This window comes from Cololabis saira, chromosome 18, assembly GCF_033807715.1.
Source record: "Cololabis saira isolate AMF1-May2022 chromosome 18, fColSai1.1, whole genome shotgun sequence".
Lineage (NCBI taxonomy): Eukaryota > Metazoa > Chordata > Actinopteri > Beloniformes > Belonidae > Cololabis > Cololabis saira.
The window spans coordinates 28,889,552-28,907,806 of record NC_084604.1 but is presented as its reverse complement, the minus strand read 5'-3'; the positions used below and the strand labels follow the sequence as shown (position 1 = coordinate 28,907,806).

The 18,255-nt window shown below is 42.6% G+C and overlaps 1 protein-coding gene across 5 annotated transcripts; it reads right to left on the bottom strand.

Annotated features, from left to right (window-relative positions):
• Positions 1-967: 967 nt before the first annotated feature.
• LOC133464749 (protein SOGA3-like) lies at positions 968-17,528 on the bottom strand. Of its 5 annotated transcripts, none has more exons than XM_061746909.1 (9): positions 16,867-17,528; positions 16,016-16,240; positions 14,903-15,061; positions 14,659-14,727; positions 14,012-14,281; positions 13,544-13,924; positions 12,445-13,107; positions 11,993-12,107; positions 5,192-5,319 (listed from the first exon to the last, which is right to left on the bottom strand). In XM_061746909.1, the coding sequence occupies exons 1-8, from the start codon at positions 17,005-17,007 to the stop codon at positions 11,997-11,999; spliced, it is 2,019 nt and encodes a 672-aa protein (XP_061602893.1). In that variant the 5' UTR covers positions 17,008-17,528; the 3' UTR covers positions 5,192-5,319; positions 11,993-11,996. The 5 variants fall into 5 exon arrangements, with proteins under 5 accessions (XP_061602894.1, XP_061602895.1, XP_061602893.1 ...); XM_061746908.1 differs by having other exon boundaries at positions 5,199-5,328; XM_061746907.1 differs by having other exon boundaries at positions 5,209-5,328; positions 11,993-12,311.
• Positions 17,529-18,255: the final 727 nt, after the last annotated feature.

Here is an 18,255-nt window from a genome sequence, read left to right as displayed (position 1 = left end):
CTTCCTATTTCTGTCTGAGGTGCCACATAGCACCAAGAGGTTGGGTGACAGGCCTCAGCGATCACAAGGCCAAAGGGACTTCCGAAACATCCACCAAACCAGCCTTTACATGACATTTTACACTCTGACTACCTCTGCCAGGTTATTGATAGTGTGACATGCCAGGCACATGTGTACGCATGTGCAAAAGTGGCAACTCGATGTGTATATTAGTGAATAATGAACATTCGGTTCTCTCTGTGCACGGATCTGTGAAATTGAGAGCGTGTGAAAATGTGTTCACGCACCCTGCACAGAGTGGGAGGGTTCAGTGGAGCCAGAGGCTGTTGATGCAGCCAGACTGGGTGAAAAAAATACAGCACTTGGAAAGTGATCCCGGTCTGTACGGTACACTGGATATCCTGATAACGACCGCAACGTAACAGCTCGTGAATGAACGCTCTACAGTGTTAAAAGTATAACCATTGTGACAAATTCTTTTATAAATTTGATTAAATCATACTAATCAGAGCTCTGTCACACGAGCATCAAAGAACACAACATAGGAGAACATAGGAGAGACAACTAACACTACAATAATTGATCTTCCACTGCATCGGCATGTATGGATCTGATGATATCAGATAATCAAAGATTTAAAGCAGCACTATGTAACTTTTCCACCGTAATATAATATTTCCAGAGTCATTGTGATGGTACATCAACTTACAACAGGTTTAATGAACCTCTGTCATGGTCTGAGGGGTCTGTATCGCCTTCACTGGCACTATGTAACTTTGAGGTGGATGGTAGGAACCCTGCCACACTACTGGTAAAGCACTACCGCTTTTGTCCAAAGGAACCGCTAAACTCAACAAAAGCTGAAAGTTACATTGTGCTGCTTTAAAATGTAAAAAAAAAAATCTTCAAGATTGTGAAATAAGAGGTGTCATCAGAGTGACAAGACAATGGGATGCTGCAAAACACATCAAAGCATTGTCATATTTATTACCAAGAAAAAAAGTACATTAAAGGCATAATAGAATCATTTATCACAACGGTTATCTGAACACCTTGGATACATTTTGACATAAGGATCCAGTCAACGATGCTTGTCAACTGTTGGTGACCAGGATGAATACTATTTAAGGAGGAGACTACAATGACTGGACTTTGGAGCATGCATCCTCAAAAAAAGGCTGTATGCTAAATCACTTTAAAGGAAAAAAAAAGACAAAACATCTTCATTCAATACAAAAAAAAGAGGAATATGGATTATATAACAAAACATAATGCTTAAGTTTTGACAAAGGTCAGGCACAGAGGAACTTTAAAGCCACAGCAACACTGGAGAATGTTGTGGATTTGCTTTAAATTGCTATTTAATTATGGCAACAAGAAAACATTTTGCAGCACTCTTAAAAGTAATTTGCTCAACGTAAAGATCTGCACTATTTACAAAGACAGGGTTTTTCTGAGAGGACGGAAATGCTTCATTCAGATGGAAGCTATCACATAATGACGGTCTCAGTCCGACGAGAATTGAAAACGAGAGGCCGGTGCTTCAGCGCGGGGCTCGGGGTTTTAACCATTGGACTCGGGGGACGAGTCATGGGGCTTGGAGTGCTGTACATTGGGCCTGATGGGGCAGTGATTCTGGCAGTGGGAGTGCGACTGGCCCATCTGGAAGGAGGTCGTTGGTTGGCTGGCCGTGCGGGGCGAGAGAAGTTCTTCTTGGGTCTGGCTGGGGACAACTCAGCGGGATTTACCTGGATAGAAAGTCATATGTTAGTGTGTGACAGATTCCAAAGTCACAGACTTTAAATGAAAGAGCAAGAACCATCGTACCTGCTGGGGTTCTTGTCTGTAAGATGTATATCCTGTTCTGGGACTGGAGCTGTACTCGTGCTGGATCTCCAGCATGTCCAGCAGCTCAATAAATCCTTCGTCTCTCAAGTGGCAACCATCTGGCAACTCTTGTCCCCTCTGGATCCTCTGAGGCCCAGGGGATCCGCCTGGGCTTTTGTAGTCCACTTTGGGCTCAACGTGATGGAGGGCAGGCTTCCTCGCTTTCTCAATTTGAGCAAACCCTCTATCTCGTTCCGCACCACTGTTAGCCCGGGGTCTGATCTTTGGGCTCCCTGGAACCAGCGATCGACTCTGGGCCTGTTGGGGACACGGCTGTGACGCTTTACAACTGCTGTAGCTTCCTCTCTGATCCTTGGAGTTCTGGCAACAAGAGTTTAGTACTAAATCCCATTCTTGGCCGGGCTCTACCTCCGCTGTCAGCATGTTGGAATCTGCTTGGCATTTCTGGTTAGGCACACGCACGGGCACCCTGCCGCCGACTGCAGTTGCTCCCAAAGCTCTGCGCTGACAGACGGGAGTGGGACACTTTCCCTCCGCAGCCGGTCCCTGATTGGTCACGACTCCTGATTCTGTGAGCATTTTCCCCTCGTTCTCCTGAAGCATGGCTCCGAACTTCCTGAGAACAGAGGGGCTGCCGCCCTTCCTGTCTCCCAGGATCCCTGGAGCCAGGGACCTCCTGTCTAGAGAGGGAGACTCGGTTGCTGTAACTGGGAGCTGCGACCGTGCTTGAAAACCGGGAGCATCTCGTTGCCCGAGAGGGGGCTTGGTGCCTGTGTTCTCCTTGATGGGTGAACTATCTCTGTGCAGGGAGCTCTTCATGTGGGAACCTCGGTTCTTCCTGTTTTCAGTTTCCTCAAATATGTTCGGAAGCTGCTCCTGCTCAAGCCTGGTTTGACAGAGAAAGTAAATCAGAACCATTCAGGAAAAGTAAAACACCAAAGCTTGATTCTCTTTATTTTACAACTGATGTATGCCACCTCTTACCTATGGCTCCCATATCGCTTCCTGCTGTCATCCTGCTGTGCAGCCATGTCCGGGCTCACCTTGATTGTATCACTGAAGTGCTGAAAGATTGAAATATATATTTTTAAATCTCTTCAGGATCATTGGTGTCTCTGGATTGGCGGTATCAACACCAAACTGCCTGATCAACACTTAATACAGCACAACTGGATCAGGACTGACTTTAATATCCTGGCTTCCTTCTCAAGTGTTCCATGTTACGAAAGTGCAAGAGTTGGGCTTCGGTGTGAAACTAACTCCTATCTGGTAACCTGCTCAAGTACACTGGAGAGGAACTGTAATCAATATGTTCCTGCCAGAACCACAGCTTTGACTCGAGTCCAGCTATCCTGTTTCTTCGGATGAGCAAATGCCATGTGACTCAGGCACAAGGAAGGGGCAAAATCTCTACTTACCACGCGGCGCGCTCCGTTGTTCTTCCGACCCATTTGTTGTCCTTTCCCCAAATAATCCTGCAGTAAGTCTCCGATCTCTGGGGCCACATTGGAGTGGCAGTAGCTGTAGCCATTCTGATGACTGCCGGGATGACTGTACCCACTGGTGCCGTAGTTACAGCTGTTGCCATACTGGTGATGCGACATGGTTGCATCTCCAGGGTGACTTTCACTATGTTGGCCAGCCGGAATAAGTCTGTTGCCACGTTGCCCGAGCCCATATTCCAACGGGCCGCAATTTTTCTGGTTGTCAGCAGGGATGTCACTTGCTCCTCTTCTGGTCTGAACTTCATTGTACAGCTGGAAAACAAAGCAAACAAACAAAAACAAAAGAATAAGTATAAGTTTGCTTATAAGTTTTGGTCATCTTTCTATAACCTTTCTATAATACTCTCTCAAAAGCCCTTAATAAACCGGTGGATTCTAGCCCTTTAATTTCTATTTTTGGTGTACCTGAAGATTTTAATAGTTTTACTATGAAGGAGATTAATATAATTGCTTTTTCCTCTCTTGTAGCTCATAGACGTATACTACTTCAATGGAAGGACCAAAAACCTCCATCTCCCAATTCTTGGTTGAAAGACCTGATGTCATTTTTATATTTAGAGAAAATTAAATACGGTATATGGGGTTGCTCTGATAAGTTTTCTTACATTTGGGAACCTATTCTTTCTTTTGTTAATTCTTTGGCATCCTTGGAAGATTAATTTAATCTGATTTAACTTAATTACAGGGAAGTATGATATTGCTAACCATGTCTCATTTTTTTTAGGGTTCCTCTTATGTCAGTTTATTTTAATTTTTATTTATTTATCTTATTTTGTTTTTTTAATTCATTTTAATTTTTTAATTTTTTTGTTGCTGCTGTTTTGCGTGTCCTGTATTTTAGTTTATTACGTTATTTTTCCTATTATTATTGTCTTCAGTCAGATTTGATTGGTAATCGGTACTTACTTTGGGACCTGTTTATAATTACGTATTTTGCAGTGTGTGTGTTTTGGGGTGTTTGTTATGTTAAGTTTTGTGCCCTTATTTATTTTATTTATTTATTTATTTTTAATTTAATTTAATTTTTTATTTTTTTTGTGTATGTATGGTAAAATATAAAACGGGGTATTCTGTCGAACCCTTTAAAAGAAATGTGTATTGTGTAATATCATTTACATGGATTACCCAATAAAGAAACATGTTTAAAAAAAAAAAAGAATAAGTATGACACTTATGCATAAAAATATCATATATTATTATTTTTGATCAGCACTTTAGCCCACTTTGCACCACCATCTGTTGTCCCTTTGTGACCTTTCATAATTCCATCAGTATCCACTTTCACACTATGTGTGTGGTAGAGAAACTTGTGTCCCCAGCACAACTGTCAGCACATCCCAGTTTAATAAGCTTGTTAACATTCGTCTGTACCGTTGCTCCAACAAGGCCAAGAGGCTAAGAGTCAGTCTGCATGCTGGCAGCAGTTTATAACGGAGGACACACACTTTACACCGATTAACATTCACTCGGGGGCACAGAAACTCTTACCTAGAGACAGATAGCATGTGCCACATATGTGACTTAGGTTTGAAGGGCATTTTTAAACCAAATACAGTTTTCTGACTGAATTCCTTCCCTTTTTGGACAGAAAAAAATCTTATGAGCCAAATTCCAACGTGTGCAATGACTTCATGGAACAAAGACTCACTGAGATTGTATATCGACGGTGCTGCAGTCAAATACATCCCTGTATTCGAACAGAAAATCTCACCTCTTCGATTTTCTTCTGGATGTCCTGCAGCTGATCCTCCCACTCCTGCATCTCTGAGTCAAAGTTGTCCATCAGATCTGGCCTCTCCTGCCCCCACCGCCGGCCACCGTGCTCCAGATCGATGGCTGCCATGACGCAAGCCGCTCAATACCCGGAGGCCTTTTTGAAATGGAAGTTTCCCCTTTATCCCGTTTCACTTTCCAGTCAGGGGTTACTGTTGGGCTGCCAGCAGGGATTGACAGATGGATTGATCGCCTGGAAACACTAAAAAGGTCAAACACATGAAAAAAAAAACACACTTGTTAAAGGCACACATCAAAAGGACAAATAAAAAAACGATATATTCTGTCATCTTTCTTTACCCTTAAATGCAGTTTTGATGTCTACATTTTTGACCTGATGGCGGTTAACCTTTTTAAATCCCTTTATATGTTTTTATGCTTTCCATTCTCACAGAGGTCAGATATTTACAGCCCTTTGCTTCGGCATTCTTCTCCAACATTCCCAGGCTCGTCAGTCTCAAGTTCTGGTACAAAACACGAGCATGGGTATTGTATGACAGCCCCTCAGCAAACATTTGGACTCTTGGTTACTTTGAGGCTCTTTACTGCCTCTGTTACACAATCATACTCTTGGATAAGAAGGTAAACATACATCTCCAGCATGCAGTGAGCTGGCCATGTGCTTGGAAGCTGATCAGATGTGAACACCGGGAGTCAGTTGCATATGGCTGAACGCACAGCATCGTCACCATTTCGAACACAATTTACCAATAAATTCCTCATAAATGTGGAGGTTATATATATATATATATATATATATATATATATATATATATATATATATATATATATATACACATTTATATATATATATATATATATATATAAATGCTAAATATTTTACTTTTTTAATTACACAAGGAGAAAAAAAAATATATAAATTGTCCTTCAATTAAATGAATATTTTCATTCCAACATCAAAATGTTCCTTTTAAAACATTCTCCTGCATTACATCTCCTTTGCACTGAAGTCTGTCTGTCAATCAAATCCACTAACGCGTGCCAGTCTGAGTACTAATTGCTAGAATGGCACAAATGCAGATAAACTCAAGTATATGAAGAGAGGCAGTGTTGTTGTTGTTGTTGCCAACATTCAGAATTACAAGTATCCTTGTGGAAAGTGCCCGAATGTACCAGCCACTTCCCTCCCACCTGTGATGCAAGACTAGAGATATTAATAATCTTGTAACTATGCGTCATAAAGTGAGCGGTAGGGCAGAGGGGCGCACGCACTGACGACATGTCAGAGCCAAAGAAAAAGGACTAAAATGAGTCAAAACGCCCAATTTTTAAGAAATCTTTCATTTTATACATTTTGAGACCTCATAGTTTTAAGTTGAAATGACGTGACCCCCATACAAGGCAGTATAGTTTTACCTGGCTGTATGCAGAAGCGCTCCCAGCCCTCGTGTATAAATCCTCTGCCTGCTCTTCTCTCTCCGTGATAAACTGTAAATTCACTCCCCACGTTCCCAAACTGCCAAGCGTCCTCTCCGCACGTTGCTTCCTCCTCTGTGTTACATAAAGCGCTGCCGACTGGATTTAAAGGCTCTCCTCCTCCTCCTCCTTCTGACAGAGACGGGCTGAGGTCCGAAACGTTGAGTTAAAGGGTAAACATCTTCTGTTCCAGCCGGGGTCTCCCCCCCACCCCTCCCTCTCAGCTCTTTATACCCAACCCCCGACTGTTTGCGTGGTCCCGCCGTCACGGCCGGGGTCAAATAGCACAATGTCAAATTTATTCCAGCATTTGAAGTCTCGTCGCCTGTCGTCACCAGCATCCTGGCTATAATTACCGGGGCACACGAAGAGAGGGAAAGTGTTTACAGAGCTATTTCAGCTGGCCACGTCTCCCAGCCAATGGGCTTCTCTGTTGCCACTCTGCTTTGGGATGCTCGGGCAGATTTGATCTTGTGACCATGTCAAGTTGCAAATCACTCATTCCAAGGGATGCCAAATGGGTGTGGGTGACACAGTGAGTAATAATGTGTCACAGTCAATAATATATTTTTATTAAAGGCAGTCACGCCAAGGAGACTTGTTAGGCAGGTGCCCAGTATGTCTGGCAACATTTTAAGTGTTTTTATTTACATTTTTTCTCCGTCATTATGATTTATGATTAATATTGTCATGATCTCAGGCTTGAATATTTAAAATAATAGAGTGATAAATACCAGTATTACGTCAAGGAAGACGAGCATCACAAACGTTATGCTTCAAATTGAGTAAATTGTCCCGAAGCAGCTCGAACTTGAAGTCTTCCCTCCAACTGCATTGACGTCTGAATCCAGTTGCCAGTGTTCATCTAATACGGGACTCTGCTGGTAATTTCAGAGCCCCAAAGACAACAAGATCTTACATATCCTAGTTGACATCATCACTTTGACATTCTGGAGATCATCATCGCTTCACCTGTTGAGCTCCCTGATGAATGGGTCAGGAGTTTAGGGGGAGTGTACAAACAAACTGCCTTTACCTCGGGGTAACAACAGCGGGATGATAGGCTGCAGCAAAGACCAGCTCCACAACTGGAACTGTAGCCCACTGTACTGGATGCATTCTTGGTTTTTAGGGCAGTATGTTGCGGATTTACGCTGGTGGCTGATTTTTGTTTTCACTGGTGTAGGAACTGTGTTACTTTTAAGACACACAAATATGCACACGCTTTAAATAGAGTGTATTAACTTTTGCACAGTAAGTATTAGCTCTGCTTTCTAGGACGATATAGTAATTAATATGACTTTCTGTGACAGTGTTGTCACACAATGTTTTGTGCAAAAGTGCTGAGTGCAAATAGATTTTTATTTTGTGGCTTGAGATGGAAAAAGTGAAATAAAGTCACTTAGTATAATTATGATATCATTTACTGCTGTGCATTGTCTACAATTTTATAGCTTTATTGAATTTGACTCAAACTACTCAAATGGTAAGCAGTGTAAACCTTTGTTGAGAACCAAAATAACACAAATTGAAGGTGTTTTGAGTGAGAATGAAATATGTGATTGCAAAATGGCAATAAATGACAGAACTATATAAAATTAAACTGCTATTTTAAGCGTCTGACAAGACTCAAAAATGTCATTCCACTTCTGTGATGGTGTGGGTAGGGTTCCTCCAGACAAGCCGTGGTAATGATAAGTCTTTGTGTGTCCAAAACATTTATAAAAAGGACTGTTTGGACAGGCAAACTTCTGTCTGGTCTCTGCCATCTTATCATGTACAAGAAGTCTTTACAAGTCACTCAACAGACTCAAAAGAATGAGAGTTGATGGGCTCTGCTTCTATAGAAGTGGATTGGTACTTTGAGTACATAGTTAGGACAAAATAGACAAGTGTTGGAGCCCACGAACTCTCCTCTGCTTGAGTCTACTAACAGAAGTGTAATTTCGAAGCGAGTTGTTCGGTTTTGTGTCAAGGTGGCAGCGACTGGATGGAGAGGCTCGTTACAAACAGTCCCTTTTATGCATTTTTTTTTTTAAATACACATATTGTTGTAGTTAGTTTGAAGGTAGCTTTAAGACAAGGGTCCTCAATCTAGGTCCTCCTAATTCAAAGTTAGCTTTGGCTCCCAGGTCCTTCAGTAGATCCCCGCTGAAATACTTATAAAGCTACCGACAGGCGTTTACAGCGGAAAACACTGTTTACTCGTTGACTCGAGGCTGAAATCAAAAGTGACAATGGCATTTAGCCGATGCTGGGTTGATACAAACAGATGATTACTCTGCTAAGCCTGGTAGCATGAGGAGTATATGAAAGTGATAATGGCTAGCCATTGGCTGAGTCAACTGTCAATCAATCATATTAGAAATAAATGTAATGCTCTATCTAAATTCTCCTGGCGAGGTACAAAAACTTCTCCCTCAGAGTTGTCATAGATGTGACATCAAATTATTTTGACCAAAACGTTTTTTTGAACCAGACATTAATATGTTAATTTCTGCTGTAAAGTTGGATTTTTAACAACCAGGTCAAAGGAGACGGACTCGCTTTTGCAGCCAGCCGCTAACAGCCAGTCGAGGAACTGCAGCTAACCTTAGATCTGCATGGGGCTCAACGTGGAAGTGAGATGTTTGGTCTGCTCAGATCTGTTAATGACTCATTCAGCCAAACCAGGTGTCTTGATGTAGGGAAACATCTAAAACATACGGCGCAGTAACCGAATGCTTCATGAGGATGGACAATAAACTGTAAATGAGGTTCAGTTGTGTTCATTGTTAGATTGTTTATTTGTTATAAAACTGCAGTCCTTCTGGTTTTAATTAATATAAATTAACTGAGAAAATATATTCTTCTTCTACTTTTTTTTAATCTTCCGATCATATACTGTTTTTCATGCCGTCTTAGTTTTTATAACACTCTCAATCTGATTCTGACATTAGCTAGGAGGTTAGGTGGTATAATTATACAGAAAATGTGTTTTAAAGGTATAGTCTGTGATCGTATTCAAAAACATTTATTGTTATACAGGGTGAAATGGTCCTTCCATCCTGAGAGTAGCCAGTGAATAATGTGTTCAGAAAAAGGAAAGAAAAAAATCCGACCTCTCTGACAGCTTTAATCCTGTAAAAACTCTGACCAATCTGTTTTTTGTGGTCTGAATGGCACGGATTGGTCTGCCACAGACCCCCATACTGGGGGGATGGAGGCGTCTCCATCCCGGTGAGGGCGGAGAGCGCCGGTGCGGCTGGCGCTGCGCTGCCGTGCAGGCTCTGTTTCCACGGCTACGCTACGCCGTAGCCTACGGCGTAGGGTACGCGGCGACGCGCACCATTCTGCGTTGGTGTAACGCAGAACCATAAATGAGCCTTCAGTGTGTGCTCTGTGTGCTGTTCTGAACACTTCTGTGTTGTGCTCATTTTGCTGGGACGTCAGGTCCCTCTGCCGAGACACAACTTTTGCGGTATGCGTTCATTGTTGTCAATGATGCGTAGTGCCCACCCAATCAGAAATGGTACACATATTCTGTGATATTCTTTTATATTTATAAAAAAATAAAATTATAAAAAAAATAAAGGATCCCCATAACTTTGATTGGGTGGGCAGGACGCACGTTTGGGTGGGCACAGCCCACCCCTGCCTCCCCCTAAAACCGGCCTCGCTTACAGGTGAATGAGACATGGGGTAGTTTTGTTGAAAATGTGCTGTCCAAAATGTCCTGGAAAACTCGACTCCTGCAAATGCGTATTCCCCAAAGTTTGTGGGGGCGTGGTTTTGGACGCAGCGCTGACGGGAGGGGGAGGAGGGGCGGGGCTTAGAGGAGGTGCAACTTTCAAATCTTGCTAGCTCTCCAAAATCAAGGACTATACCTTTAAATAACTTTTTTGTGGATCACAGAGCTTAATACTTGAATGAACGGAAACCATTGTTCTACTACTTACTACTAAGATAGATAATCTTTTAGTACAGTACAGCAAAAAACCTTTTTGACATAACCTATCAAAGAGACTTAAACTGAGACACAAAGAAAGCAGGGGACATTACCAAGGTTTCCATGACAATAGTAAACTTTATCTTCTATCTTTCTAATGTGTGGTTGGGTATTTTTTGTTTATTTACACATTTTAAAAGTTCCTATTACGGGTGTTTAAATTAACATGAAATGATGTTGAAGAACTTGCAACAGAAAGACGTTTTGTTTTACTAAAACTGCACATTTCTTCTGTATTACTGGCCACGGAGAAGTAGCCTACTTCTTCTGCCTAAAATGCTGTTTCAGCTCCTGCTTCCTCAATGCCCAACACTAAGAGCCCAGTCTACTCCGATTGGCCAATCGATGTTCAATATTCATTTGAGTGGGTGCCAAAGTAGCTACAGGGTAGGCATTATGCAAATACTTTTGATGGGGACTTTTATCAAGTCAGGGAAAAAGAGCCCGCACTGCCAACAAGGCCTTTAAGGCGGTTTAGGAGCAGTGCTCTTCCTAGGGGTAACTTGCTCCATTTGGTCTTGTCTCGGCAGAGTATAAAACTGCATAATCAATCATTTATCTATCTTACTTAAAAAGATGGATAACACCAGTACATCTACATGTTGTTGTACGTGTGAGGTAGTATTTGCCTAAGACCAACTAATATCACACTAATAATTACACACAAACACACAAGACACACATCACTAAAGATGCACAAGATTTTTGCCTTTAGGTTGGCTAGAAGCACATTTTGATATATAGAGCGCTAAAAGACTGACCAGTGTAAAGCTAACTGCCTTACTTCATCCCGTTTATTTAATCACATACTGGTTCAACCTTCATTTTTACTAGTGATGCACTGATTGTTCGGTAACCGAAATTGTTCGGCCGAAAATGGCAAAAAACACTTTCGGTGTTCGGTGGAATAAGTGGGGGAAAAAACCGAACAATTAATAATGGCGTTGTAAAATAAGGAAATAGACTGGCCGCTCCGTCCCGTAACGTTGCGCACTACATAAATCGTTGGCCAACCAAAAACTAACCCCATAAGAATTTTACCTAACATTCACCAGGAGGTGGAACCAAAACAACATAATGCTGGGAAATTAAAAAGATTTCATTTTTTTATGTTCAATAAATATTTTCTACCTTGTAATTTTGTAAAAGATTTTTTTCTTTGAAAAGCATGCCTAAATCAAATTTATTTGATTTATGCAATGGTGAAAAAATTGGCAAAATAAATGAAAAACTGCTGAAGAACCATGTTCGGTATTCGGCCAAGTGTTTATTATTATTTTCGGTTTCGGTTTCGGCCACAAATTTTAATTTCGGTGCATCACTAATTTTTACCATACAGTTGTCTTACCAGTTGAAAGAATGTGCATTTCAATTCATTTCATTCATTCATTTTAAATTAAAATTATATTCTGTTGTGCACGAAAACGTCACGCTGACTCACCTTCTCAGGCAGGGGCTGCAGATGATGATGTTTGGCGATAATGTGGACTCCAGTGTTGATGCCAATTTGAGTGCGGCCTTGAGAAGTGCTGAGCTTTTTCTGTGCATGGGATTACCTTGGCAACAAATAATGCAAGGATGGAAGAAAAAATAAAAAATCAACAGAGCAAAGACAAAACGAGGGATGACGTGAACTAAGGGAGGCTTAATCACATAACAAAAAAGAGAGTGAAAAGGAAAACTAGTTTAAAGATGGTGGCATAAGAGAGGGATGAGAATAACACGAGTATGAGGATGAGCAAAATGATGGGCTGGAACATCTGGGCGAAGGAAGGCAGGAGTGAAAAAAACATCACAGATGAGAAATAAGTTAGAGACGGAGAAATCAGAATAAAGACGGATTCTTTTGGGACTTTCTGAATGCCACCATGAGTGCTTTAGTCGTACTCTCACCGATAACGGCTCCTCCGTGTCCCTGTCATCCAGCCGTGGCACCTCCAGCCTGTCAATGAAAGCTTGCAGTTCCTTTCGGAAGGCCTTCATCTGAGCGTTGATGCGATAAAGTAGTTCATGTTCCCTAATTCGGCCCCCTTCCTCCTCTCCACCTTCCTCGCCCACCCTCCCGAGCATTAAGTCACCGTTGGAAACGTAGACCCTCGCCTCGGAGATGATGGTGGCCGTGTCGGTGATGAGCCTGTCGATCGTGCGGACGAGCCTCTCGGCTTCCACGCGGATGTCGATCATCTGCTGCCTCTCGCGGAGGCTGCAGCGGCCGCCGGGCAGGAGGCGGGCCAAGGCGGCGGAGGCGGCGCCCTCCGGCCCGCTGGGGGTGTACAGGCCCCGCGTGGGCGTCATGCATTGGCCGCTGCCGTTATTGTTTCTGACCTCGTCTGAGTCACTCTCCCCGCCTACGGGACCCTCACGTTTGCGGTGAGGCGGGAGCATGCGGGAGGAGGTGGAGTCCTCGTCGCTCTCACGGCGGCCACTCGCGCCACCTCCAGCATCGCTGTCCGCGTCGCTGTCCCGAGGGCTGGCTCGCAGGGAGAGATGGGAGGCCAAATCGTAGCGCTGCATGTTGGAAAGGAGCACGCGGTTCTCGTACTGCAGCTGCATCACCTGATTGGAAAGAGACGCAGTAAGAGCAAAGGGGTGCCATATACAGGACTGTCTCAGAAAATTAGAATATTGTGATAAAGTCCTTTATTTTGTTTAATGCAATTAAAAAAACAAAAATGTCATACATTCTGGATTCATTACAAATCAACTGAAATATTGCAAGCCTTTTATTATTTTAATATTGCTGATTATGGCTTAAAGTTTAAGATTAAGATTCCCAGAATATTCTAATTTTTTTAGATAAGCTGTAAGCCATAATCAGCAATATTAAAATAATAAAAGGCTTGCAATATTTCAGTTGATTTGTAATGAATCCAGAATGTATGACATTTTTGCATTACAGAATATAAAGGACTTTATCACAATATTCTAATTTTCTGAGACAGTCCTGTAGGAAGCTGATAATCACTGCTATTCATGATTTATTCTTAAATACCTTGCCACTTAGATCATTAATCTGCAGCCTTGCAGCCTTCAGCTCCTCCTGCAGAGCTTCTACTTTCACTCCATCGAGTCCTGCACCTCCCGCACCTCCTCCTCCGTGCCTGCCACCGCCCTCGTGGGTTCCCGCCTTGAAGCGCATTTTGTTCAACTCAGTAGTCACCCTCTTGTTCTGGTCCTCAGCATCAGCCAGATTTCTCCTCAGAAGCTCGGCCTCATCCTCCACCAACTGCAGCTGCTGTCGTAGCTCCGTCAGATCCTCCCCCAAGCCTCTTCCACCGCTCTGGCCACCCATGGCTCCACAGCCGGAGCTCCCACCACCCTGTCCCTCGCCGCGGAGGTCGTCAAGCTCGGCCCTCAGGCCGCGATTCTCCACCTGTTTGGAAAAAAATGGAAGTAGACTCAAACATCTCATTAACTTTCCAATGGAAATGTGTCGAATGATGTCGTTTTCTGCTCTCACCTCCAACTCGACAATCTTCCTCCCCAGGATGTTGGCCTCCTCTTCCACCAGACGAAGCCGCAGCTTCAGCTCTGACTCGCGGGTGGTGGGCGGCCCCCCTGCCTCACCTTTGGGATGAGTCCTGTCCAATTCTCCATAGAAGGAGCGATACTTCTGCAGCTCTTGTTCCAGACGATCCTTCTCCTTGTCAATCTTGGCCGTCTTCTTCCTCATGAGCACGGCTTCCTCTTTAATAAAAGCTAGCTGGCATCTCAGGTCATCGTTGTCCTCCTGGAACACAAAAAGTGACTCTTAAAGTGTATTCCGGTCATTATAAAAGCCAATTTCTGGCTATAGAGCCAGAACGACTTGGGATTAAAGTAAAGATTATGTACAACGGTCTGTCTTTCACTGGACCAGTAGGATATCTGCCATTTGCTAAGTCTTACTCAATATCAAATCTCAGCAAAAGGATGTCAGCAAAAGACTAAGATATTTTTTTCCGATATGCTTTAATGTGAAACAGTGTCACACTACTGAAAATATAACAGAAAAGAACATACTACTCTGTGCAGGATCTTTAACATCATTGTAGGTAACAAAACCGCTTTAAAGAATACAATACAATACAATTACATGAAGTGTTGCTTTTATTTGTGACTCCTCACCTCAGTAGGAGTCTGTGCTGGTTTCTTGTCAGTCTTCAGGATGTCCTTGCTTCCCCTCCTCTTTTGAGACTGACAGAAGATGGACACTTTTTTTATTCGAAATGCTAAATCTGAGCTACATTTTAATATTTTCATGTTGACCTTATCAGGCATGAAACCTAAACTGAACATCAAATCTATTACCTTCTTGTCATGGTAGTGATGCGATGCAGATGGATGTGTTTGGAGAAGAAAATGTACTTACCTCTTTGGTTTTATCTAGTTCATTCTGCAGAGCTTGTTTAGTCACTTCCACCTCTATGAGTCTTTGTCTAAGTTTTTCATTCTCCTCTTCTGTCTTGGTACGTTTCTCCTCCACTTTTTCCAGCTCGTGGTGTAGCCTGACTGACACATCCTTCGCCACCTGTAATGTTACACGCTATGTGAGGATGCAACTTGCAACCAGTTGTGTCATTCCATCTCATTTTAGTCAGTTTACTATCAGAGTTTGTTTTAATTTGTAAAATGTTTGCATGATTTTCATCTATGGCTTTATTCATATATATATATATATATATATATATATATATATACATATATATATATGTTAGGGATGGGCGGTATGGACTAAAAAATGTATCACGATAATTTCTGGCATTTACCCCGATAAAAAAATACCAATTCAACTACACCTTTTTAACTATAAATCTATCTTCTTTCTTTCTTTCTGGCTCATTTCTTTCTTTCTTTCTTTCTTTCTTTCTTTCTTTCTTTCTTTCTTTCTTTCTTTCTTTCTTTCTTTCTTTCTTTCTTTCTTTCTTTCTTTCTTTCTTTCTGATGCGTTTCTTTCTTTCTTTCTTTCTTTCTGGCTCATTTCTTTCTTTCTTTCAGATGCATTTCTTCTCACTTCGTTCCTTCGTTCCTTCCTTCGTTCCTTCCTTCCTTCCTTCCTTCCTTCCCTTCTTCCTTCCTTCCTCCCTCCCTCCCTCCCTCCCTCCCTCCCTCCCTCCTTCCTTCCTTCCTTCCTTCCTTCCTTCCTTCCTTCCTTCCTTCCTTCCTTCCTTCCTTCCTTCCTTCCTTCCTTCCTTCCTTCCTTCCTTCCTTCCTTCACGTACGTTGTGCGTGGATTTAACACAGAACCATAAATAAGCTTTACACAAAAACGTCATCAACGCGAATTTATCGTTTCTAGCGTGAGATGACAAATTCTTATCGTGAGGAATTTTTTTGGCAGTTTATCGTGAACGGTAAAATATCATATTCATATATATATATATATATATATATATATATATATATATATATATAGGAGTTCAAAAAAAAGGTAAATATGATCACAGACCCCCTCCAGCAGCCTCTCCTCACCCTTCCTCCCTACCTTCAGGTCCTGCTCCAGACTCCTGAGCAGCTCTTCATCGATCTCTCCCGTCTGGGCGTAGCGCAGCCTCTTCCTCTCAGCCTTGCGCAGTCTGTACTGCAGGATCCGGCAGTTTTTATTGGCTCTCTCCAACTCACGCCTCATCTCCTGCAGCTGACAAGTGTCTTCTTCGTAGAAAGTGTCACGCATCTCCTCCATCTCGGTCCTCATCTCTTCAATTTCACACTATTGGAGTGTACAAAGCAAAGATGCACATAGGCAAGTGTCTGCTTTACAAGATGAACGCCAGTACTGTTGTTCAGAATTTGACCGGTCACTCCAGATGAAGAATAAATGCAAATTACAATACACAATTTTAGCTCCCACACATAGGCCTGTTCTGCAGACATTAACTAATAATGATTACTTTAAAAAAAAAAAGGCCAGACTCTGCTTATTGTCCTTTTGAAACACGCAATATAATTGATCCTTGGGGCTCAATGCCAGCATGATCAATAATCAACTACTCATCTGTAGCCAGTTTCAGTTTATAGGCCTTAGCTCTGGAAGCAAGCAGGATGTTCAACAGACAAATCGACTGATGTTTACTTCCCTATTTCTCAATAATGACACAGCAAATGTACAAAAACAGCGAAGAGTAAATAGGACAACAGGTTTTAAACAAAAATAATCATTTTCTGCCATCTTAATATGGTAATATGGGAGATTTTGACTCCTTTTCAGGGGGAAGTATAGGCCTAATCCATTCAATGTCTTCTGCATAAGTCCTAGCTGATAACAGAAAAGTAGAGATTGCTTTATTATTATTATTATTATTATTATTATTATTTATTTCCCCCGGAGGAACACACCTTGAGGTCCTCGTTTTCCTCTAGCAGCCTCTCCATCTCATCTTCCAGGGCCTGGTCCTGCTGTGTCACCGACCCCGCCTCAGTGGCCTCTCCAGCGGGCTCGGCCACCTCCATGGCCATGTCCTCAGATTTGGTTTGCATCTTCTCTCCGCTCGTCTTCGCTCTCGTGTGCAGATGGAAGTGGATGAGCTCAGCCTGTCAGCATCCTCCTCTCCACGAGCCCAGGCCGAGGCCCGCTCCGCAGCCCAAGGACGCGGTCCCACCCTCCTCCTCCTTCTCCTCCTTCTCCTTCTCCCTCCTCTGTCTCCCTCAGAAACCAAGCTCTGCCGAAAGCAAACGCCGGCTGGAGAGTCCTTTAAAGCAGGGTATGCGTAAAGTGGAGCGACGAAAGTGATGGATTGGTGGGTTTCCCCCGAGACAGATCCGCCCTGTCTGCTCCGCCGAGCGCAGCTTCAGCACCAGCTGGAGAACAGCTGCTGCTGCGGGGTGGCGGCTCTGCCGGCCCGGCCGGTGCTCCTCTCCCCTCCGCCGGTGCTCGGCTGCGGACGCTTCGGCGTCTTTTTGCAGCAGCAGCAGGGTTGTGTCGGCCTGCTTCAGGCTTCAGGCGGCTGCTTCTTCTAACACTCTGGAGCTCTTCCCCCTCCCTGAACTCCTGTCTGTTGTTTATGTTGACGACGACGGTGGATCTGCAGCGCCACTCGCGGCTGGTTCATTCCCTTCATTTCCAAGTAAACTCACATCATTTCGCTACTTTAGATTTGTTTATCTTTAGCACAAATTAAATGGCAGAAAAAGTCCAGAATTAATTCCCGTGTTTAAACGTTGAACTACATTTAAAAGCAGATTGTTAGGTTAAAATATTCAAAGTAAGAGCTTTAAGTATATAGGAAGACGCTTCTGTCAGAGAGTCACTAGGGGTCGCTATTTCGCGCTGCGCTAAAAAAAAATCAGGGGGGATGGTGGGTTTTATCATATGGGGACAGATAATTTGTGCTGATTACAAATAATATAATATATTACAAATAATAGCACTGACCAAAACACCTGCAGAAATACTGCAAGAATGACATAGCAGCAGTTAAATGCAGCCTTCTGTAAGCTTTAAATATCCACTGGGCTTACATCAAATACATCAAAACACAACAATAAAAAACAGTTTTCTGAACTTATCAATATGACTCTGTCCTTCACAGGATAAGTAAAATGGATCACTGCAAAAACTCAAATTCTTAACAAGAATATTTGTTTTATTTCTAGTTAAAATGTCTCATTTTAGTAAAAAAAAATCTCATTACACTTAAAACAAGACTCATCACTGGAAAAAATTATAATTTTCACCTGTTTCAAGTAGATTTTCACTTAAAATAAGTAGAAAAATCTGACTGACTG

Coding starts and splice junctions, on each gene's coding strand:
- LOC133464749 (XM_061746909.1), bottom strand. CDS start 17,007: ATGCAAACCAAATCTGAGGACATGGCCATGGAGGTGGCCGAGCCCGCT. Junction 14,282..14,658: donor CAGCACAGACTCCTACTGAG/GTGAGGAGTCAC, acceptor TTTGTGTTCCAG/GAGGACAACGATGACCTGAG. Junction 12,108..12,444: donor ACACGGAGGAGCCGTTATCG/GTGAGAGTACGA, acceptor TTTGTTGCCAAG/GTAATCCCATGCACAGAAAA.